This window comes from Meleagris gallopavo, chromosome 23, assembly GCF_905368555.1.
Source record: "Meleagris gallopavo chromosome 23, MGAL_WU_HG_1.1, whole genome shotgun sequence".
Classification (NCBI taxonomy): Eukaryota; Metazoa; Chordata; class Aves; order Galliformes; family Phasianidae; genus Meleagris; species Meleagris gallopavo.
In genome coordinates this window covers 5254893-5273775 of record NC_139426.1, presented here as the reverse complement: position 1 = coordinate 5273775, position 18883 = coordinate 5254893, and the positions used below count along the sequence as shown (strand labels likewise).

The window sequence follows — 18883 nt, the reverse complement described above, 5'->3', positions numbered from 1 at the left end:
CACAGCTTTGTTGTCCTTCTTTCAACCCGCTCCAGGGCCTCCATGTCTTTCTTGCAGTGAGGGGCCCAAAACTGGACACAGCACTCAAGGTGCGGCCTCACCAGAGCTGAGTGCAGGGGAACAATCACTGCCCTGTGCCTGCTGCCATTTCATATCCCTCAATGTACAGAGGTACCTCTACAGATTTGAAAAACACGGGACAAGCACCTCTAGACAATCTTCTTCTGAAATGGATAGTTGAATAGTGATAGGATAAAGGGAATGGTCTTAAACTGAGACAGGGGAGGTTTAGGTTGGATATTAGGAGGAAGTTTTTCACTCAGAGGGTGGTGAGGCACTGGAACAGGTTGCCCAAGGAGGCTGTGGATCCCCATCCCTGCAGGCATTCAAGGCCAGGCTGGATGTGGCTCTGGGCAGCCTGGGCTGCTGGTTGGCGACCTGCACACAGCAGGGGGTTGGAACTGGATGAGCACTGTGGTCCTTTGCAACCCAGGCCATTCTGTGATTCTATGATTCTATGAAATGTATTTGATAGTGCCACAGACTCAAGGAATACGAACACCTCGTGTCTTTTCTCCACCCCTAATCGATTTTAATGCAGTTGATTCGTTACACTCCTTCCCTGCCAATTTTCCTGCAAAAATTCCAAAATATTACTGGCATAGGTCTTCTAACAGAATTCAGAACTTGATTTATCTTTTGTGAAATAAAGGGAGCATGCAGAGGGAGGGTGGGAGAGGAACACACAGTAATGTATTTGCAAAAGGGAGGAGAAAAGCTTTTTACCAGGGCAGCCTTCTGACAAACAAAGGCAATTAAGAATCAGGAAGTAAGAAGCCAAAGATATCGGGGAAAGTCAAATCAAAGACATTGCAGATCACTTTGTCCACAGCTCTGCAAAATGGCAGCTATTTACACGATCCTCGTGCTTTTCCTGGCAGTTTTTGTTGCTGGATTGATACTGTTGGTCATGGCGGCAATTAATTTTGATTTCTCCAACTCTGAAATTCCTCCTGGAGTGAATGAACCCGTGAAGCTCCGAATCATTCATGTTATTTTGATAAGCACAGCTGTGGTGGTAAGTTACCTTGTGTGATTGTGATGGGGAGAATGGTGAACCTTAATGCAAGGCTAGAACTTTGCCATGCAAGGCATAGCTAGCGTGCAGGAAGTTGCATTTAGAGCTGAGTTTTGCTAAAGAAATCCTTTATCAGATTCTTCACATTGCACTACCTCATTAGAATCAGATTATGCCCAGCTCTTACATGAGGCAGTACACAAGCACTGCCTAACACAGGGGTTAGAGAGCCTGACTGTGCCTCTACTGTGAATTGTGCTAACCTAGCAAGAAGTTGAAGAAGAATACTTAGAAATGAAATAGAAGCTGTTTCCATTCAAGGCTCAGAATGTAGCCAATGTCCTTGGAGGCATGCTTTCAAGCTTTGTTTGGGCTTGGGAGGGAAGGGTTTTGTGTTTGTTTTGAAGATAAAATTACAGACTGAACTACTGGTTTGGGGAAAGGGTTTGATCTTTGTGAAACAAGTGACAAAACTGGGGGAGGTTGCCCAAGAGGGGCTGAAAGAATTCCACCTCCCCACATATTTGTAACTTATGAGCAGCTAAGCAAGCTTGTTTGGATGGGATCAAAGAGCAAACAAGGGCTTAGGCTGTTAGCAGCACCCGATTTCTGATTGGCTGTGCTGACAAAGGATCTCACTGAACCAAGAATGATAGAGGTAATGATAGATGCTAATAGGGGTGTCAAGAATATGTGAGAAGTTGTGCACGCACTCAATAAATTACTTAAGCACCTCCAAGAGAGACAAATTATTTAAGATGAAAAAAATATATTTGTATATGTATATTTCTCAGTCAGGAATATTCCTGATTGTAGAGGACAATACTAAAGAACTCCAGCATGTGTGTTCTCATGCTTCAGTTCAGTACAAGATATAATCAGAAAGACTTCACTTAAGCACCTGGAAAAGCCAGTTCTCCTTTTGTCACCTGCCCACTGGTACCATAAACCAGAATGTGTGCTGCAATGTAACACAGTATGAAAAAACAAACAAACAGGGTCAATATTGAGGTGAGAACGACTCCGTAGTTGTTCCATTTCTGTTTGGAGGACACCAAAATAAATAATTTCATTCATTGCCCACGCAGTTCCTTTGCATTGAAAAATACAGAATCTCCTGAGTGAATTCTCCATTTTTTTTTGGTGTGTGTTTGAACAGGGAAAGATTTTGGAAAAGATTGGCATCTGTAGCCAGATCAGCTTTGTTCGGTATGTGCAAGGCATTAAGGCTCTGGGAGCAGACCAGAAGCTCTTCATCGAGGACCTGTGGTTTGAGAAAGTGCCTGTGAGGATTTACCAGCCCAAGGCTCCATCTGCCAGCCCAAGAACAGGAGTAATGTTTTTCCATGGAGGAGGATGGGTGTTTGGAAGCCTTGGTAAGATATCTATCAGAAGAAATTATTGTAATTTAGTTTAAAAAGTAGCTTCCACGTCAATGATAAGGTTGATAGTTGCTTAACCTGTAGCTGTTATGAAATTTGAGTACAAACACAGATGCACTCTTCTAAGTCTTGCTGTAATATCTGCTACGCTTTACGTGATTTTTCCTAAAGAAAAGACAATGAGATACGAGGGGAAAGCACCAAACATAACGAAAGGAGAAGATCAAAGGGTAAAAAAGATCTGCCGGAAGAGGCACAGAAAAGGCATGCTTCTTCCTTGCAATTCATTGCCTTAAGTAACGGACAGCATTAGAACTCTTGATGAAAAAAAGCCCCACGAACAACAAAACACAGATGAAAACAACCAAAGAATAACACAACAGAAACCCCACATGAAAATGTTTCTTTCAGAGACCCATGAAAGCCTGTGCCGCTCTCTTGCCCGAGGAAGTGAATCGGTGGTTGTGTCTGTTGGGTGAGTCTTTATTCATGCCATGTTTTAAGGATTATTTTCTATACTGTGAATAACACCTTACAGCCTCCATGATCATGGTGACAGCTGTAACCAGAGGAATATTTCTGTGGGATGTGTGATTTTACAAATTTGCATTGCTCTCATTCGGAGCCAGCTAAGACTGACTCAGAATTTTATCACCTGATTAAATCAAATAATACTTCTGGGTATCTAACTGGAAAAAGTAGGACATGTTCTTAATTCCCATCTAGAAATCGATAGTAAACAGAGTAAGTCCAGTATTCTATTTAATCCTCACTCAAAGAAACTACTTGATGCTTACAGAAGCATTACATGAATGGCAAGCTAATATTATCATCAATACATTGACAACTATTTGGATGATGAGGACTAATGAACACACAGAAAGGAAATAGTGCTATCTGACACATGGAAAGCATGAAATGATTAAGGGTCAGTCCAGAACCTGGATGTAGATAGCAGCTGAGTACTCCTGAGTTGTTCAAGACCTGAGCAATGCCATAAACAGACGATGACCCAACACAGTTAGCCTCCATCACCTGGCCTTGCTAGTCACAAGCTGTTTTATGACAACCCATGGAGAAATGGAAAGGTAATCGTGGTATCACTGGTGGCAAGAACTACTATTTTCAGCAGTACATTTATCATTAGTATCATTCCTTTTCCTACATGTTGTCTCCTTCCATGCATTAGGTATCGTTTAGCTCCTGAGCACAAATACCCTGCTGCATATGAAGACTGTCTTCATGCTACCGTACACTTTATGAGGAATGCAGAGCACTATGGGGTGGATCCTGCTCAGATCAGTGTCTGTGGGGACAGTGCTGGGGGCAATCTAGCTGCTGCTGTTAGCCAGACCCTGGCAGGCAGAGCAGACCTCCCCAGGCTGCGTGCTCAGATCCTGATCTACCCACTACTTCAGGCACTGGACTTCAATTTGCCATCCTACAAGCAAAATCAGGCAGTCCCTCTCTTATTCCAAGAACGTGCTGCTTTCTATGTGTTACAATACCTAAACGGGAACGCGTCAAATCTGGAACAAGTCCTGGAGGGTTCACATATCCCTATAGATATTAAATTAAATTATAGGAAGTGGGTGAGTGAAGATTACATCCCTGAGAGGTTTAAAGCCAGGGGCTACAAGCCACATGTGTTACTCGATTGCTCAACTGAGGTTTATGAGACGGTGAAGCGGTTCTGTGAGCCCAACCTGTGCCCCCTGCTAGCAGAAGATGCTGTTGTTCACCAGCTGCCCGAGTCCTTCATCTTGACTTGTGAATATGATGTGCTGAGGGATGATGGCTTGCTGTACAAGAAGAGGTTGGAGGACAACGGAGTCCCAGTGACCTGGTGCCACCTCGAGGATGGGTTCCATGGAATCATCAACTCATTTAATAGTGAATGGATGTCGTTTTCCTCTGGAAAAAGGGGTCTGGACAATATTGTGAACTTCCTAAAAAATTTATAGAGAAATACTCTTCTATTCCTTCTGTTAAAATTACTGTTTTTCTTTGAGTTTCTTACGTTTCTGAATTCCATCGTAGGACAAGAGTTAAAGAGCAATTATGTTAAAGAGCAATTATGACATTATGACTACTGATAAAGGACATTTTGAAAAGAAAAAATGGTGAGCGTTTCTTCCAGCACTGTTTCATGTGCAGTCTGCCTGTCTTAATGATCTATTTCAATGAGGCACTTGCTGCTCTCTCAGTAAATATTAAAGATGCTGTAAAATTTTAAATCAACATCTGGTCTTGCCCATTTTATTCACTTACAATCCGTGGTTTTACTCTTCCCAGAAGACTAAATGTGTTTTGGCAGAGGAGAAAGGTACTGATATTGCAGTCCAGTGACGTATTGCCTTTATTTTATGTTATACGTGCAGTATCTAAGCCTAAGTGTCCCAGCCACCAGTTCCATAATATTTCTATGGGTTAAGTGTAGCTAAATGATATTTCAAGCTGAATCAATGGAATCAGAATTGCAGCAATCCTTGACAGAGCTACTTTTAATGGCTTTGTGCAAATTACAGTGGAGATGCTCCACGTGTATTTCTACACCTATCAAACATGAGTAAGCTGAAAAACTTGTTCCTATATTTAAATACTCCAACAAGAAAATAAGGCCAACGCATTTATTTTTGTGAAGCCCGTGCTAGCAGCTTTTTCCTTTCTAAATGCCCTTTTAATACCATTTATTCCACGCTACTCAAAGAAGGTCTGTAGCACAGGAAGGAGTACGTTGTGCCTGCAGATCATATGCAGGAGCTGATCTAACCTCCACGCTAGTTGGCTCACTCTTCATGTAAATAGCAACACATCACAAACTAGGACTTCACTAATTAACTGCTCTCTCTGAACAGCTGATCCTATCATCCGCAATCCAAGAGTGCCATGTCGTGTACCAGTCCCTGTATCAATCCCACAATTATTGAGCAGCTAAACAGGAAATCAAACACATTCTCTTCTGTCCCTTTTCCGATGTGATGCGTGCTGGCACCTTGCACAACCTTTCCAAGGATTTTTAAGTGTGGCACCTGGGAGAAGTGTTTTAATTTGGGCTGCTCCATCGGTCCTTGTCACCTGCATCAAAGATAAGTGTAGGAACAACCCACCTTCAGCTAAGTGAAATGGAATTTTTTTATATACTGTTAGTGGTACTGCTGGTGGTTTTTACTGCTTTGTTCACATTAGCAATTATAAGAACGCTTCAAGTGGACTTTCCCAATGTCCACATCCCTCCTGGAGTGGATCAACCTGGAAAGCTTCGTGCTGTCCATGCACATATGGTTTTCACATCTGCTGTGGTGAGTTACTTTGCCATGATTTCTGTTAGAAGTGAGCTTTAAGTGTTATTTTCTGTTAGGTTATACGTGTAAATATATATATATATATAACAGTTTATATATGTGCAAATATATATCTTGGATTGTTGAGGCAATCCCAGATATGAGTACAGAGTGGGAAAAGAACTCATTGAGAGCAGCCCTAGGGAGAAGGAAGGACTTGGAGGTCCTGATGGGTGAAAAACTGAACATAAGGCAGTAGTGTGCACTTGCAGCCCAGAAGACCATCTGTATCCTGGGCGGCAGGAAAAGAAAAGTGACCTACAGGGAAAGGGGGCGGATTGTCTCCCTCTGTTCTGCCATTATGAGGTCCCAACTGCAGCTCTGCATCCAGCACAGGAGGGATGTGGGACTATTGGAGCAGGTCCAGAGGAGGGCTGTGAGGATGCACAGGTTGGAGCACCTCTCCTATGGAGAAAGGCTGGGGAGCTGGGCTTGTTCAGCCTGGAGAAGGCTCTGGGGAGATCTCAATGCAGCCTTCCAGTACTTGAAGGAAGCTTAAAAGCAGGAGGTGGATTGAATTTTTACATGATCTGACAGAGATAGGACAAGGGGGAATGTTTCTCAACTATAGAGGGGTGATTTAGGTTGGATGTTAGGTAGAAGTTCCAGAGAGCTGTGGGTGCCCCATCCCTGGAGGTGCTCAAGGTCATGCATGGGCCCTGGACAGCCTGAGCTGATGGGGGACACCCAGCCCATGGCAGGGGTTGGAACTGGGTGATCTTAAGGTCGCTTCCAAGTCATTCTATGAGTCTATGAAATGCCAGATTCCTGTGGGCTACATTAACACTTCAGTGAAGGATTTCCTTTCCTTCCTTTTTTTGGTTGACTTCAGAGGATGTTTTTTGTCAGATCCTTTCTATCAGACCTCAGATATCTCTGTCTCTGATAGGATTGCCTACCATGTCAGGATGAAGCCATCTGCGAGAGCCCAAACCGAGCCCATCCTCCCTCACTCCATTTAAATGAAAGATTTATGAACAGCAAGATGGCTTTGGCTGCACTTTAGCTAAGCACAGATGATGTTTTCAGGCCATTCACTGGGTTTTCCAGTCACACTGGTGGGAGACTGGGCGCTTTTAAAGCTGATAAGATAGCACCTCTTGGGAAACCTTGGAACACAACATCTGCACAGGGCATCCTCTCCCGTGTCTGCATGCTCCCTGTGGCTCCCTCACTGCCTACCCCTTCCTCCAAACAGGGCAAGATCTTGGAGAAGATGGGAGTGTGCACAGAGATCACCTTCACCCGCTACATGCGCTCAGGGAAGAAGCGGGGCCCGGAGCCACAGCTGTGCCTGCAGGACATGCACTTTGGTGGAGTGCCGGTGCGACTCTACCTGCCCCGTCCCCGTGTGCCATCTGCTGCCCTGAGGCCTGCCATCATCTTTTTCCACGGAGGTGGTTGGATTTACTGCAGCATCGGTAGGGAGGGAGAATTCTGCCCAGACAGCTGGGAGAAGGGATGGAACCGGCCCAGTTTCAGGCAGCGAGGGGCTCTGGGCTGCCTCACAGGGAGGTGATGCGGCTGAGGGGGCAGAGGGAGAAACAGGGGTGAAGAGTGTGAAGGGCTGAGAGGGACAGAGCCGAGCACCTAGCTGGGAGCAGGCAGCCCACGCACCCCAATTTCTTGCAGATTCCCATGACAACATCTGCCGTTACATCGCCAGAGAGAGCGGCTCTGTGGTTGTGTCTGTTGGGTGAGTTAGGTCTGCACTGCCCAAGGTAGTGGGTGATTTCCCTTCCCTTCCCTTCCCTTCCCTTCCCTTCCCTTCCCTTCCCTTCCCTTCCCTTCCCTTCCCTTCCCTTCCCTTCCCTTCCCTTCCCTTCCCTTCCCTTCCCTTCCCTTCCCTTCCCTTCCCTTCCCTTCCCTTCCCTTCCCTTCCCTTCCCTTCCCTTCCCTTCCCTTCCCTTCCCCCTTCCCTTCCCCCTTCCCTTCCCTTCCCTTCCCTTCCCTTCCCTTCCCTTCCCTTCCCACTGTTTTCTTCCTTTCCTTCCTTCCCCTTCCTTCCTTTTCTTTTCTTCCTTCCTTTTCCTTCCTTCCTTCCCTTTCCTTCCCTCCAAACTCCAGAATTTTCAAGGGAAATATCCTAAGTGAAGATGAGGTGCAGGCTGATTGAATTCCCATACCACACCAGCAGACTGCAGTGAGCTTGCACCACACCTGCTCAAACCTTATCTCAGAAGATCACAGCAGTGCTACACCTTTGCAACTTCATCCTCCTGGCTGTTGCTTCCCTGTGATAATTCATAGAATCTCAGAGTCATAAAGGTCAAAAAGACCATTGAGATCATGCAGTCCATCATCAGCCCATCCCCGCCATGCCCACTGACCAGGTCCCTCAACCCACAGATGTGGAAGGCGACGTGCTTAGCAGACAGTGAATGACAGTGGGCTCTTTGGTTGGTGCTGCTGAAGTGAAAACACTACAGATAGCATAGGGAAATGCAAGGTGCTAGAAAACTGTAATCCTAATTACGTTTCCATCTCACTCTTATTTCTTTCCGTGCGTTAGGTATCGTTTAGCTCCTGAGCACAAATACCCTGCTGCATATGAAGACTGTCTTCATGCTACCGTACACTTTATGAGGAATGCAGAGCACTATGGGGTGGATTCTGCACAGATCAGTGTCTGTGGGGACAGTGCTGGGGGCAATCTAGCTGCTGCTGTTAGCCAGACCCTGGCAGGCAGAGCAGACCTCCCCAGGCTGCGTGCTCAGATCTTGATCTACCCGGGTCTTCAGGCCGTGGACATGGATTTACCATCCTACCAGCAAAATCGGGGAGTCCCTCTCTTACTCCGGGAACGCGCTGCTTTCTTTGCTTTGCTGTACTTACATGGGGATGCATCACACAAGCAAGATGTCCTGAAGGGACATCATGTTTCTCCGGAAATGAGACAGAAGTACAAAAAATGGGTGAGCCCAAACAACATCCCTGAGAGGTTTAAGGCAAGAGGATACAACCCACAAAAAACTCGTGACATCACAGCCGAAATATTTAAGAAATTTGAAAGAATTTCTGAGCCCAGCCTGTGCCCCCTGCTAGCTGAAGATGCTGTTATTCAGCAGCTGCCTGAGTCCTTCATCTTAACATGTGAGTATGATGTACTAAGAGACGATGGCTTGCTGTACAAGAAGAGGTTGGAGGACAACGGAGTCCCAGTGACCTGGTGCCACCTCGAGGATGGGTTCCACGCAATAATAAGCTTCTATGATTATGGGTGGTTGTCGTTTCCATCCGGAAAAAGGGGATTGGACAGAGTTGTTCAATTCATAAAAGGCCTTTAGAAGAAGTTTTCCTTGGTTATGTTTCTGCATCTCAGAAATTAGTGGATGCTCCCAAAGCTTGGATGGTAATTGTCAGCAACAAAATGATACCCCTCTATGGGTACAATATCAATTTTGAACTTGCAGAACTTCAAATGCAATAATTGAACAGTGATCACTGTCATTGTGAGACCATTGACAAGTTAGCCTTTCCAGTGTTGCTTTTCAGTCCCTTTTCCAACTAATCAGCACCTGATTGATTCCTTAGATTTAATTAAACGGTGATTTGCTTCCATGTCAGCATTGTCAATGGAATAACTGGGATTTAATAATTCCTGTGGATTAGAGTCAGGATCTTTGTGATGTTCATTTGGCAAGCTTGCCTTTATTTTATTTAGATAATAAGTGCATGTCATGAGGGTTTTAGCAAAGAGATTTGACCTACAGGGGCATGGCAGAACCACATCTGCAAGAGGAGCAGCAGCAGCAGGCCTGTGTCAATTTGGGACACCTCCCTGAGGCAAGTAAGGGCTGCCCTGAGTATAAAATAACCAGGTCTCCATCAACTCCGATTTAATTTTGGGTGTCTCCAGTATGCCCCCTGGAGCTCGGGGCAAGATATTGGTTGAGAGGAAGCGGCACTTTGTAAGGTATGAGACAGTCATGACAGAATGGGGCTCCTAGTTGGCCTCACTCATCTTTATTGCACTCTGCTGTACTCCTTCTAAGGGAGTTCCCTGCCTTTTTTGAACCGGGGAGCCCAGAATTGGAGGAGGATCATCTCCTTCACCCTGCTGGCCACGATTTGTGCAATGCACCCCAGGCTTGAATCTTAAAAAAAAAAAAAAAAAAAAAAAACAACAACAAAAAACTCCTAAGGAAAAAAAAGAAAAAAAAGAAAAAAGAAAAAGAAAAGAAAACTTCGAGAAAAAAAGAAAACCCTAAGAGAAAAAGAACAACAATTCCTAAGGCTGGGGAAACAGCAGATTTTTGCAGAATAAACGCTACACTTCGGATTTCCCTGGGGATACAGCGAGGCGGTGGTTTCTCTCCAGCAGTCGGGATCTCCGGGCAATGACACGCAATGACACAAGCGCTCGCTCTGCCTCTCTCAGATCCTCCATCCCGGCGCACAGCTCCGTCCCCCCGAGGCACCGCCGGCCGCCCCGCGGACCCCGAGCATCCTCACGCCCGGCTCACGCCGCGCCTCCCCTCCGGCAGATTACGGCCTCCCCCCGGGCTCGCAGCATGACCCCGGGCCGCGGCTTTGCGGAGCTGTCACAAACGACCCGTGACGCCGTCGGCCTGCAGGAGGGGGGCGGCCGCAGCCTGGCCCCGCTGCGGGCCGGGGAGCCCCGCGGGGCGGCCGGCGGGCCATGGCGGTGCCGGCGGCGGTGCTGCTGCTGCTGCTGCCGCTCGCTCTGCTCGTGCCCCTGGCAGGGCTGGTGCTGGGCACCGTGCTGCTCGGACTGCCCGCCTACGAGATCCCCGCCGGGGTGAACCAGCCCGCCAAGCTGCGCCTGGTGCTGGCCGTCCTGCTGGGCACGGCGGCCCTGGTGAGTGGGGCGGGTCGGCGGGACGCGAGCCGGGGGGACGCGGGGATCGGGGCCGTCGGGGCGACGCTCGGGGCTGCGGAGGACGGGAAGGCCGGCATCCCTTTGGGCAAAGGCGGTGTCGCGATGCGGGGCGGCACGGCGGGGCTCGCTGGCAGGCTGGCAGAGGGCGGCGATGATGAGTCGCGGAGCTGAGGCGGCGATTCGCTGCTGACTGCGCCGGGCTGGAGGCGAAGTCACCTTGCCCAAGGAACGGCCCTGCAACTTGCTCCTGCCACCGCTGACATTTATGGGACCAAATCCGGTTAGGGCTTCTTTACTTAATCCCTGGACTCACTTTTACGGCGTTGCATAAACGGCATTAGAGCTCTGCTCAACTCTTCCTCTCTCGCTTTACAGCTCCTTTGAATTGTTTAAAAACCTCCTTTCGCCACAGCGTTCCCTTTGCTGACTGCGCACATCCCGCCCTCCTGCAGCTCCTTACACCACATCCATCCCCTCGGGACGGGCCCTCCTGAGTCCTCCCACAAGGTGGACGGATAAAGAAGCATTTTTAAAACGGGCATCTTGCTCAGCACGATGCACTGCGCTGTGTTTGAGCCCCTCCGTGTTGTTCCCACCTTCCCCTCATCCGCTCCTTGCAGCAGATCTACATTCCAGCTCAGAGTATTGCAGGAGCACTGGGAAGGGATGCTTGGTTCTGTTCATTCCTGTTGTGCAAATAAAACCAATAAAACTTGCACAATGCCCCTCAGCATTAAGCACTTATGAATCCACCAAGCTTTATTCAAGAGTATTGGTTTGTGCAATGAAGAGCTTTGTAAGAGTTTACGAGGATGTTCCTGTGTATTTAATTGCTCTGATCAAGTGTAAATGAGACTAGAATGAGCACTGAGGTGTGCTGGGCAAGGCTGATGATTAAAATACATACTCCAGGATTGCCAATTTGGATAGCCTATATAAAATGTTTATAATGTGACGTGAGTACGATGGTGGATTTAAGTAAAGAAGTAGGATTTTTACTCACTGTAGGAAGTGAGGGCTTGGGAAATCTGTTTTTCCTGAATGAAAGAGCTTTATTTTTGTCAGACAACTGATAAACTCTCCAACTGCTGTCTGTGAAGCCTAGACTTCCACATCTGATTCTTTAGAATATGATCTGGAAGATTCCAGAAGATTTAAGGTCTTTCCTCCGTGGTAGGGCGAATCCAGGTATGGATATGATTGCTTTGTGACTTCATCCTGAGATCTCACACTTTCTTGGAAGTGAGCATTCTTATCAAGAAAACCAATCCAATACTTGAAGGGAGAGTATAAACAGGAAGGGGAATGGCTGTTAACAAGGGTGGATAGTGATAGGACAAGGGGGAATGGTCTTAAACTGGGACAGGGGAGGTTTAGGTTGGATATTAGGAGGAAGTTTTTCACTCAGAGGATGGTGAGGCAGTGGAACAGGTTGCCCAAGGAGGCTGTGGATGCCCCATCCCTGCAGGCATTCAAGGCCAGGCTGGATGTGGCTCTGGGCAGCCTGGGCTGCTGGTTGGTGACCTGCACACAGCAGGGGGTTGGAACTGGATGAGCGTTGTGGTCCTTTTCAACCCAGGCCATTCTGTGATTCTATGATTCTATGAGCTGCCAAGTTATATTTCCTCACTGTTTTCCATGTGTTTGTAAAGGCAAAAAAAATGACTAAACGACTAATGAGAATGAACTCAATCTGTAGAATATAAGAAGCCATTTAGAGACAGTTTAGGAGATGCTTTCATAGCCGTTATCTTCTTCTCTCAATGGTCTTCATGATAGTTATTCTAACTTCTTATACTGTGATCATTACATCTTATTATAGAACACCAATGGGTGATGTGGAGCTTTTTATATGTTGGCTAAACCAAGACTTAATTCTTAACTTTGAACAGGGAAGGATTTTGGAGAAGACAGGACTTTGCAGCCAAATCACTTTTGGCCGATACGTGCGACAAGGATGGAGGCTGAGGGTGGACCCGAAGCTGTTTATCCAGGATCTGCAGTTTAACAAAGTACCTGTGAGGGTGTACCAGCCAAAAGCCACATCTCAAGGGCGAAGGAGAGCTATCCTCTTCTTCCATGGAGGAGGATGGGTGTTTGGAAGTCTCGGTAAGACATTTGCTGGAAGAATTGTAGTAACTTAAATATAACATTTTCATGTTTTCATTGTCTTGAAAGAAGAGGAGCTTTCAGCATGGGATTTTGGAGAAAGTATGAAGCCAAATAAACACCTTCCTAGAAATGAACAACCCCTAGATGTCTCAAAGACAAAGCACTAATGAAAGTCTTTCTTTTCCAGATACCTATGAAAAAGTGTGCCGCTACTTATCCAGAGAAAGTGAATCCGTAGTTGTATCCGTTCAGTAAGTCAACCCTATCCAGTCCTGTTGCTCAGAGATTATTGCTGCTGGGGTGCCACAGCAGGGCTGCACTGTTTTTCGAGATGTTATTTTTTACAGAGAAATTTCTAAAGAGTTCAGCATAGGAAAAGAGACAAATAATGACAGCTATGATTTCCCAGCGCATAGCTGTTAATGCACTGATACACCAGGATAGAGATACATGGCATACAAAGAAAATCGAATTTAAAACTTAGGTAGAACGCATCTTCTTTGTGCTGAACATGTGAACATGTAACAAGATGCTCCAAATGCTTGTAATTTACACCAGAGAGAGAATAATCATGCTGTGTTACTCCCATTTTGCACATAGGAAACACAGGCAAAAAATCACTAAATTATCTTGTCAAGAATACGTAGCGCAATGAAGAAATTAATTAAAAAAGCTCATTGTTTCTTAATCAGAAGACAATTCTTGTAGTTGAACACACAAGTTATGTGTTATCTGCAACCACTAGCTGGGAAATACCTGCTCAGGAGGTAACGAATTGGCTTGAAGGTAGTGTAGGATAACACTCCCTGATTAACACTAATGATATTTCCTTTTCCCGTATTGTCTGTTATGCGTTAGGTATCGTTTAGCTCCTGAGCACAAATACCCTGCTGCATATGAAGACTGTCTTAATGCTACCGTACACTTTATGAGGAGTACAGAGCACTACGGGGTGGATCCTGCACAGATCAGCGTCTGCGGGGACAGTGCTGGGGGCAATCTAGCTGCTGCTGTTAGCCAGACCCTGGCAGGCAGAGCAGACCTCCCCAGGCTGCGTGCTCAGATCCTGATCTACCCAGGCCTTCAGGCACTGGACTTCAATTTGCCATCCTATCATCAGAACCGGGGAGTTCCTCTCTTGTTCCGGGAACGCGCTGCTTTCTTCGCTTTGCAGTACTTAAACGGGGATGCATCACATATGCAGGAGGTCCTGAAGGGCTCCCATATCCCTCCAGATATGAGGCAGAAGTACAGGAAGTGGGTGAGTCCCGATAACATCCCTGAAGAGTTTAAAGTCAGAGGAGTGAAGCCACTTAACCCCACGGATTTTATGGCTGAAGTTTATGAGACGGTGAAGCGGTTCTGTGAGCCCAACCTGTGCCCCCTGCTAGCTGAAGATGCTGTTGTTCACCAGCTGCCCGAGTCCTTCATCTTGACTTGTGAATATGATGTGCTGAGGGATGATGGCTTGCTGTACAAGAAGAGGTTGGAGGACAACGGAGTCCAAGTGACCTGGTGCCACCTCGAGGATGGGTTCCATGGAATCATAAGCCTGTATGATTATGGTGGGTTGTCATTTCCATCTGGGAAAAGGGGATTGGACAGCGTTGTTAACTTCCTTAAGGGCTTATAGTAAACATCTTAGATTCCACGAGTCTGTTCATGCCTCAATCTAGAAAATATCTTTTTAGGATATTTAATATCAGGTGATGGGTAGTCATTCAAAGGCAGCCATTAAAGATGACAAACATGGCTCATGTGAACCTCATTCCAGCTGTTAGTTGGAAAATGGAATATGCAAATATTATACATATGCTGCAAGCCCTTATCTTTAGCTGTGTCAATAAATACGAACGTTATTTTGAATGGACTTCCTGGTTTGTCCCACTTGCTTACAATAAAATGCATCTATCCGCCTGTCAAGAGAGGCCATCACACAGGTATGTGTGCTGTGCTGGTGTAAATGAGTAAAAGACATCGCAGTGTTTGGGTGTGTTGTGCTGTGACTGTGAGCTCTGCATGAGGAAAAAACCTGAGTGGGTGAGGAGCCACTGCTTTGCCCAGCAGTAACTGTGATGCAGCTTAGAACGTGGTTACTGCGGTCGCAGTAACCAAAACAAAAATGGCTCCAAGGCAAAGCAGTGCCACACACAGCCCACTTCCCAGCATGACAGAAGAAGAAATGGAGCTCCTTTCTGCCCTGCTTTTAGCACCCAGCCACACCAGGGGAGAGACAGTCACTCAGCAGCCAGGGAAGGTCGCGCTGGCGAGACAAAGAAATAGGATTGAATGGAAAAAAGGTGGAGAGGATTGGTGGAAAGTTCAACCAAAGTACTCGACTAAAGTTCTCATTGGAAACTGGCTGGAAGAGAGGAAAAGGGTAAGGTTGGGAAGGAAGTGTGAGAGCAGGACAGAGGGGGTCGGAAGCCATGCTCTGCAGGTTGTACATCACTGCAGTGTAAGCACCTCAGCACAGCAACGAAGGGGAGAAGGAGAATTATCTTACTTGTAGATCCATACATTTTATAATCTGCCATTCTTCTCTACGTGCCAGGACAGAAGCAATGCCCGGGCATTGCAGAATATGATATAACATTTGCCATGGACCAGATATAAAACTTGCCAACTAAAAGCACTATGGCATTTTTGATGGCGATCTCTTCAGAATGCTGTACAATTTACTACATACAGCACACACAACTACATAACATTCATATATACAACTTCACACAGCCCAGTACGATAGGAGTTTCATTAACACCTCAATAAGTTGATACCTACTACTTGTATCTTTGGATCCTTACTAGTCTGGATGTCAGCACAAATTACACAGCACAAATTACCTGAGCAAATTTTATCATTAAGCCTTTAATTCTTGTTAAAATATTCCAGTTAGTTTCGATAATTGGAGCTATTAGGGCAAATGCTCCTGACTCCAATAAAATCACTTCTTTTTTTTTTTTTTTTTTCTTTTTTTGGCCTGACAGTTATGAAATCTGATGTGATCACAGCGCATCACGCAGAAAAAAAGAAATCCATGATGTATTTCTTTAGGTTAGGAACGAGGTTGAAATAAACTGGAAAGTAATGAGAACTTTGCGGTAAGGGTGACAGAGCACTGGAACAGATTGCCCAGAGAATATTAAGAAAAAGCCCTTTGTAACCAAAGAGAGCAGCTGGGGAACAGTTTTCCCGAGAAGATGTTCAATTTTTCTGCATTTCTTCAACTGACCTGGAGCAAAATACTTTTCAGATGTTAGCTCACACAGCAGGGGATGGTATTTAACACCCAACCATGAGTAATTTTTCAATGGCTATTCCAGTATCTTGCATTAACACCAAGGAATCACAGTAGAATTTTACAATGGCCGTAGCGTAGATTTCCTTTCAAATAATTGCTTTTTAATGCACAGACGATAAAAAGTAGCAGCAGAACAGAGGTTCTGTAATCATCAGGTTGCCTTTGCTATCTCCTGAGTGCTGTGCATCTCTCCAGTTTATAAAACCCTGTGGGAAACTTGGCTGCAGCGTGTACAGCACAGACTTCACTCACTTCCCAGATCACAAACCAGAGCGAACGCTAAGAGCAACCATGATGAAGAAGTACGAGGTAAGTAAAAGAGTTTCCTATGTGGGCTTCTGTGTGCTAATGTACCAAACAGCAATGACTTATAACCAACTTAAGGCACATTTCATATCCTAAAACAAATGCACGTGCAAAAGAAGGCACTCAGCTCTGGTTTAGTGGGCAATGTTGGTGGTAGAGGGATGGTTTGGATTAGATGACCTTAGAGGTTTTTTCCAGCCTTAATGAGTCTATGATTCTGTGGCTGGTTTGCAGGATCCAGAGCTCCCTGGCAGTACTGGATGGAAGCAGGGAGGACAAATCAGACCTCATGCTATGCAGATGTAGTTGCTTAATTTAACTGAAAATTTACCATACTTGAAAGGCAAACGTCCTTAATCTTGGAATTAAGTTGCAAGTAAAGGCAGTGTAGGTATCATGACATTTTATCACTGGTAGCACAGACTCAAAAGCATGCTAAGCCATGTGAATGCTGTGCATGTTACAAACGGAGCGGTTCAACGTCCATCTCATTTCAGGGCCTGCCAGCACAGCACTTCTTCACACACCACGAGGAACCGAGGAGCAGACATTTAGTATCAGAGTATGAGGATAACTACAACAGACATGGTTACGTTCCCTTTCTGCCTCCCCTCCGCAGCTGGAACGGACGCAAGTTTGCATGGGTTCCTCAGAAATCAGACTTCCCCATTCTTGGTAGTTTTTGGTATTATTAATTTAAAAAAAAAAAGATGGGACGTAGTGGAGTGGTCAACATAGCAACTTAGAGCCCCTCCTGTTTTAAAAATCGTTTTAAAAGTGGATTTTGCAGTGTGCCTCTGCTACGAAGCAAGGCTGTGGGAGCTGAGCTTGGGCAGCTTGGAGGTGAGGAGGCTCTGGGAGGAGCTCACTGCAGCCTTCCAGTGCTTCAGGGACTTGTAAGCAGGAAGGGGAGTGACATTTTGCGTGGTGTAATGGTGGTAGGACAAGGGGGAATGGCTTTAAACGAAAAGAGGGGAATCAGCAGAGGAGGGCTGGATGGTCTTTAGGGTCTCCCTTCCAACCTAAGCTGTTTATGATTCTGTGATTACTATGTCTCTGAATGTAGGAGTTACGTAAATCTCTGCTAACTTCTTTAATACCGATCACAGAGACAACGGAGAATCAGGATTCCTTATGTTTGTATCACGACTGTTTTCCTAGCAGTACCTTACAGTGATTCCCCCCAGGCAGACGGACACACACCTGTCCTGGGAACAACCAGACTGCTGTTCTGTCCTTCCTCTGTTGTCAAAATAGTAGAAACACTCCTACTGCCCACTGCAGATTAAAAACACCAGGATCAAAGTTTTAATTCTACCATTTATAACACATCATCGTTTCTTGTCTCAGAACCACCCACCAACTACGGACTTCTTGAGCACCTGAAGAGAAAATGGCACAGGAAAGAAGCTGGAGTGATGAACAGCATCTACACCATTTCCTATGAAAAGCCACCGACGTCAGCTTTTGCTCCATGCCAGTTCAGACGTGCAGCTAAACCTCACGGCCTCTCCTCCAGGACGGGACAGCTTCCCCGTGTGAGCAGAATCCTGGACTATGAAGGGGGTCAGAGATACCTGCAAGCCCTCAGCCAACTAGTGAGAGACAGAAAGGCAAGAGCTGCCTCCATGTAAACAGCTTAGTGTGATCTTAAGCACTACTTAATACAGCTTGTTGCTGATGGACGTAAGAGTGATCTGTTCCATGCGGAAGGAATGGGAATTAGGTTATATGGTTGGAGGGCTGGCTGCTAGTTAGAAAACGTTGCTGGATTACATTCTAAGCTGCAGATGGCTGGGAAGATTCCTTTAACAGGAGATATTAATACTCTACGTATGTGTCAGCATCTAGTCAGTGGGTAGCTGCATTAAAAAATACATAGTGAGGCAGAACCTAATAGCATATGAATCCCTTAGCTGTATTTTCTTCAGTTATTTCATTTTCATGCATCTTGCTACACATTTCTTTAAAGAAAGAGGAGAAAAGAAGCTTGCATTATTCCATTATATGTCTGGAACGTCAAAGAGCAAATTAAGCATATGGAATGGCTTTATACCTAAGGACAAGGTGAAGCAAGGTTTGCACCGACGCAGTCAGCAAGCAGTCCTCAGCTGCCCTTGGCTTTGCATACTGAATGGCACTTAATGGTAGATAAGCTGCAAAGTAAACTACATTAACTGCCCTTACATTACCCAGCACTGAACCCAGGAGATACAGCAGTTGTGGCCTTTGCATCGCTGTATGGGGCACCCTGGTACTTAGTGCTGACAGAAGTCCCAGTTCTTATTGCACTAATGTGGAAGTTTTGCATTTAAATCATGTTTGATCTGCAGGAGATCAAGATTCAGCTGCTGCTGGTCCGAGGTTCAACAATAGATCCGCAACAACTTAAAGGCTTTGATGAAACGTATCTGTAATTAATTCCATGCATGTTTATAATATTATAATCACTTTTAGGCACAAGATAAAGCATATTCGTTACTCACGGCCTGGACAAACCTCTGGCCATGAGTTCTA

General features: G+C 45.8%; 4 protein-coding genes across 5 annotated transcripts; all 4 read left to right on the top strand.

Annotated features, from left to right (window-relative positions):
* The first annotated feature begins 861 nt into the window (after window positions 1–861).
* Window positions 862–4679, top strand: LOC100544468 (arylacetamide deacetylase-like 3). Its single transcript, XM_003212336.5, has 4 exons — window positions 862–1078; window positions 2238–2454; window positions 2872–2935; window positions 3650–4679. The coding sequence occupies exons 1-4, from the start codon at window positions 902–904 to the stop codon at window positions 4422–4424; spliced, it is 1233 nt and encodes a 410-aa protein (XP_003212384.2). The 5' UTR covers window positions 862–901; the 3' UTR covers window positions 4425–4679.
* Window positions 4680–5585: 906 nt separating this feature from the next.
* LOC100544311 (arylacetamide deacetylase-like 3) lies at window positions 5586–9234 on the top strand. Its single transcript, XM_010723029.4, has 4 exons — window positions 5586–5762; window positions 7003–7225; window positions 7437–7500; window positions 8317–9234. Exons 1-4 carry the CDS (start codon window positions 5586–5588, stop codon window positions 9089–9091), a joined length of 1239 nt encoding a protein of 412 aa, XP_010721331.1. The 3' UTR covers window positions 9092–9234.
* A 708-nt stretch (window positions 9235–9942) lies between these two features.
* Window positions 9943–14629, top strand: LOC100544156 (arylacetamide deacetylase-like 4). The gene is made up of 4 exons (XM_085242630.1): window positions 9943–10626; window positions 12540–12756; window positions 12947–13010; window positions 13618–14629. The coding sequence occupies exons 1-4, from the start codon at window positions 10447–10449 to the stop codon at window positions 14390–14392; spliced, it is 1236 nt and encodes a 411-aa protein (XP_085098756.1). The 5' UTR covers window positions 9943–10446; the 3' UTR covers window positions 14393–14629.
* Window positions 14630–14847: 218 nt separating this feature from the next.
* Window positions 14848–18051, top strand: CFAP107 (cilia and flagella associated protein 107). Of its 2 annotated transcripts, XM_003212318.4 has the most exons (4): window positions 14850–15139; window positions 16256–16369; window positions 16864–17041; window positions 17717–18051. In XM_003212318.4, exons 1-4 carry the CDS (start codon window positions 14882–14884, stop codon window positions 17998–18000), a joined length of 834 nt encoding a protein of 277 aa, XP_003212366.1. In that variant the 5' UTR covers window positions 14850–14881; the 3' UTR covers window positions 18001–18051. The 2 variants fall into 2 exon arrangements, with proteins under 2 accessions (XP_085098760.1, XP_003212366.1); XM_085242634.1 differs by lacking the exon at window positions 16256–16369 and having other exon boundaries at window positions 14848–15139.
* The last annotated feature ends 832 nt before the right edge of the window (window positions 18052–18883 follow it).

Bases quoted from the DNA above. Each gene is read 5' to 3' on its own strand.
- LOC100544156 (XM_085242630.1), top strand. From the start codon at position 10,447: ATGGCGGTGCCGGCGGCGGTGCTGCTGCTGCTGCTGCCGCTCGCTCTG. The intron at 10,627-12,539 runs GTGAGTGGGGCG...AACTTTGAACAG, and splicing joins TGCTGGGCACGGCGGCCCTG to GGAAGGATTTTGGAGAAGAC. The intron at 12,757-12,946 runs GTAAGACATTTG...TTTCTTTTCCAG, and splicing joins ATGGGTGTTTGGAAGTCTCG to ATACCTATGAAAAAGTGTGC.
- LOC100544311 (XM_010723029.4), top strand. From the start codon at position 5,586: ATGGAATTTTTTTATATACTGTTAGTGGTACTGCTGGTGGTTTTTACT. The intron at 5,763-7,002 runs GTGAGTTACTTT...TCCTCCAAACAG, and splicing joins TGGTTTTCACATCTGCTGTG to GGCAAGATCTTGGAGAAGAT. The intron at 7,226-7,436 runs GTAGGGAGGGAG...AATTTCTTGCAG, and splicing joins TTGGATTTACTGCAGCATCG to ATTCCCATGACAACATCTGC.
- LOC100544468 (XM_003212336.5), top strand. From the start codon at position 902: ATGGCAGCTATTTACACGATCCTCGTGCTTTTCCTGGCAGTTTTTGTT. The intron at 1,079-2,237 runs GTAAGTTACCTT...GTGTTTGAACAG, and splicing joins TGATAAGCACAGCTGTGGTG to GGAAAGATTTTGGAAAAGAT. The intron at 2,455-2,871 runs GTAAGATATCTA...TGTTTCTTTCAG, and splicing joins ATGGGTGTTTGGAAGCCTTG to AGACCCATGAAAGCCTGTGC.
- CFAP107 (XM_003212318.4), top strand. From the start codon at position 14,882: ATGGCTCCAAGGCAAAGCAGTGCCACACACAGCCCACTTCCCAGCATG. The intron at 16,370-16,863 runs GTAAGTAAAAGA...ATCTCATTTCAG, and splicing joins CCATGATGAAGAAGTACGAG to GGCCTGCCAGCACAGCACTT. The intron at 17,042-17,716 runs GTAGTTTTTGGT...TTCTTGTCTCAG, and splicing joins ATCAGACTTCCCCATTCTTG to AACCACCCACCAACTACGGA.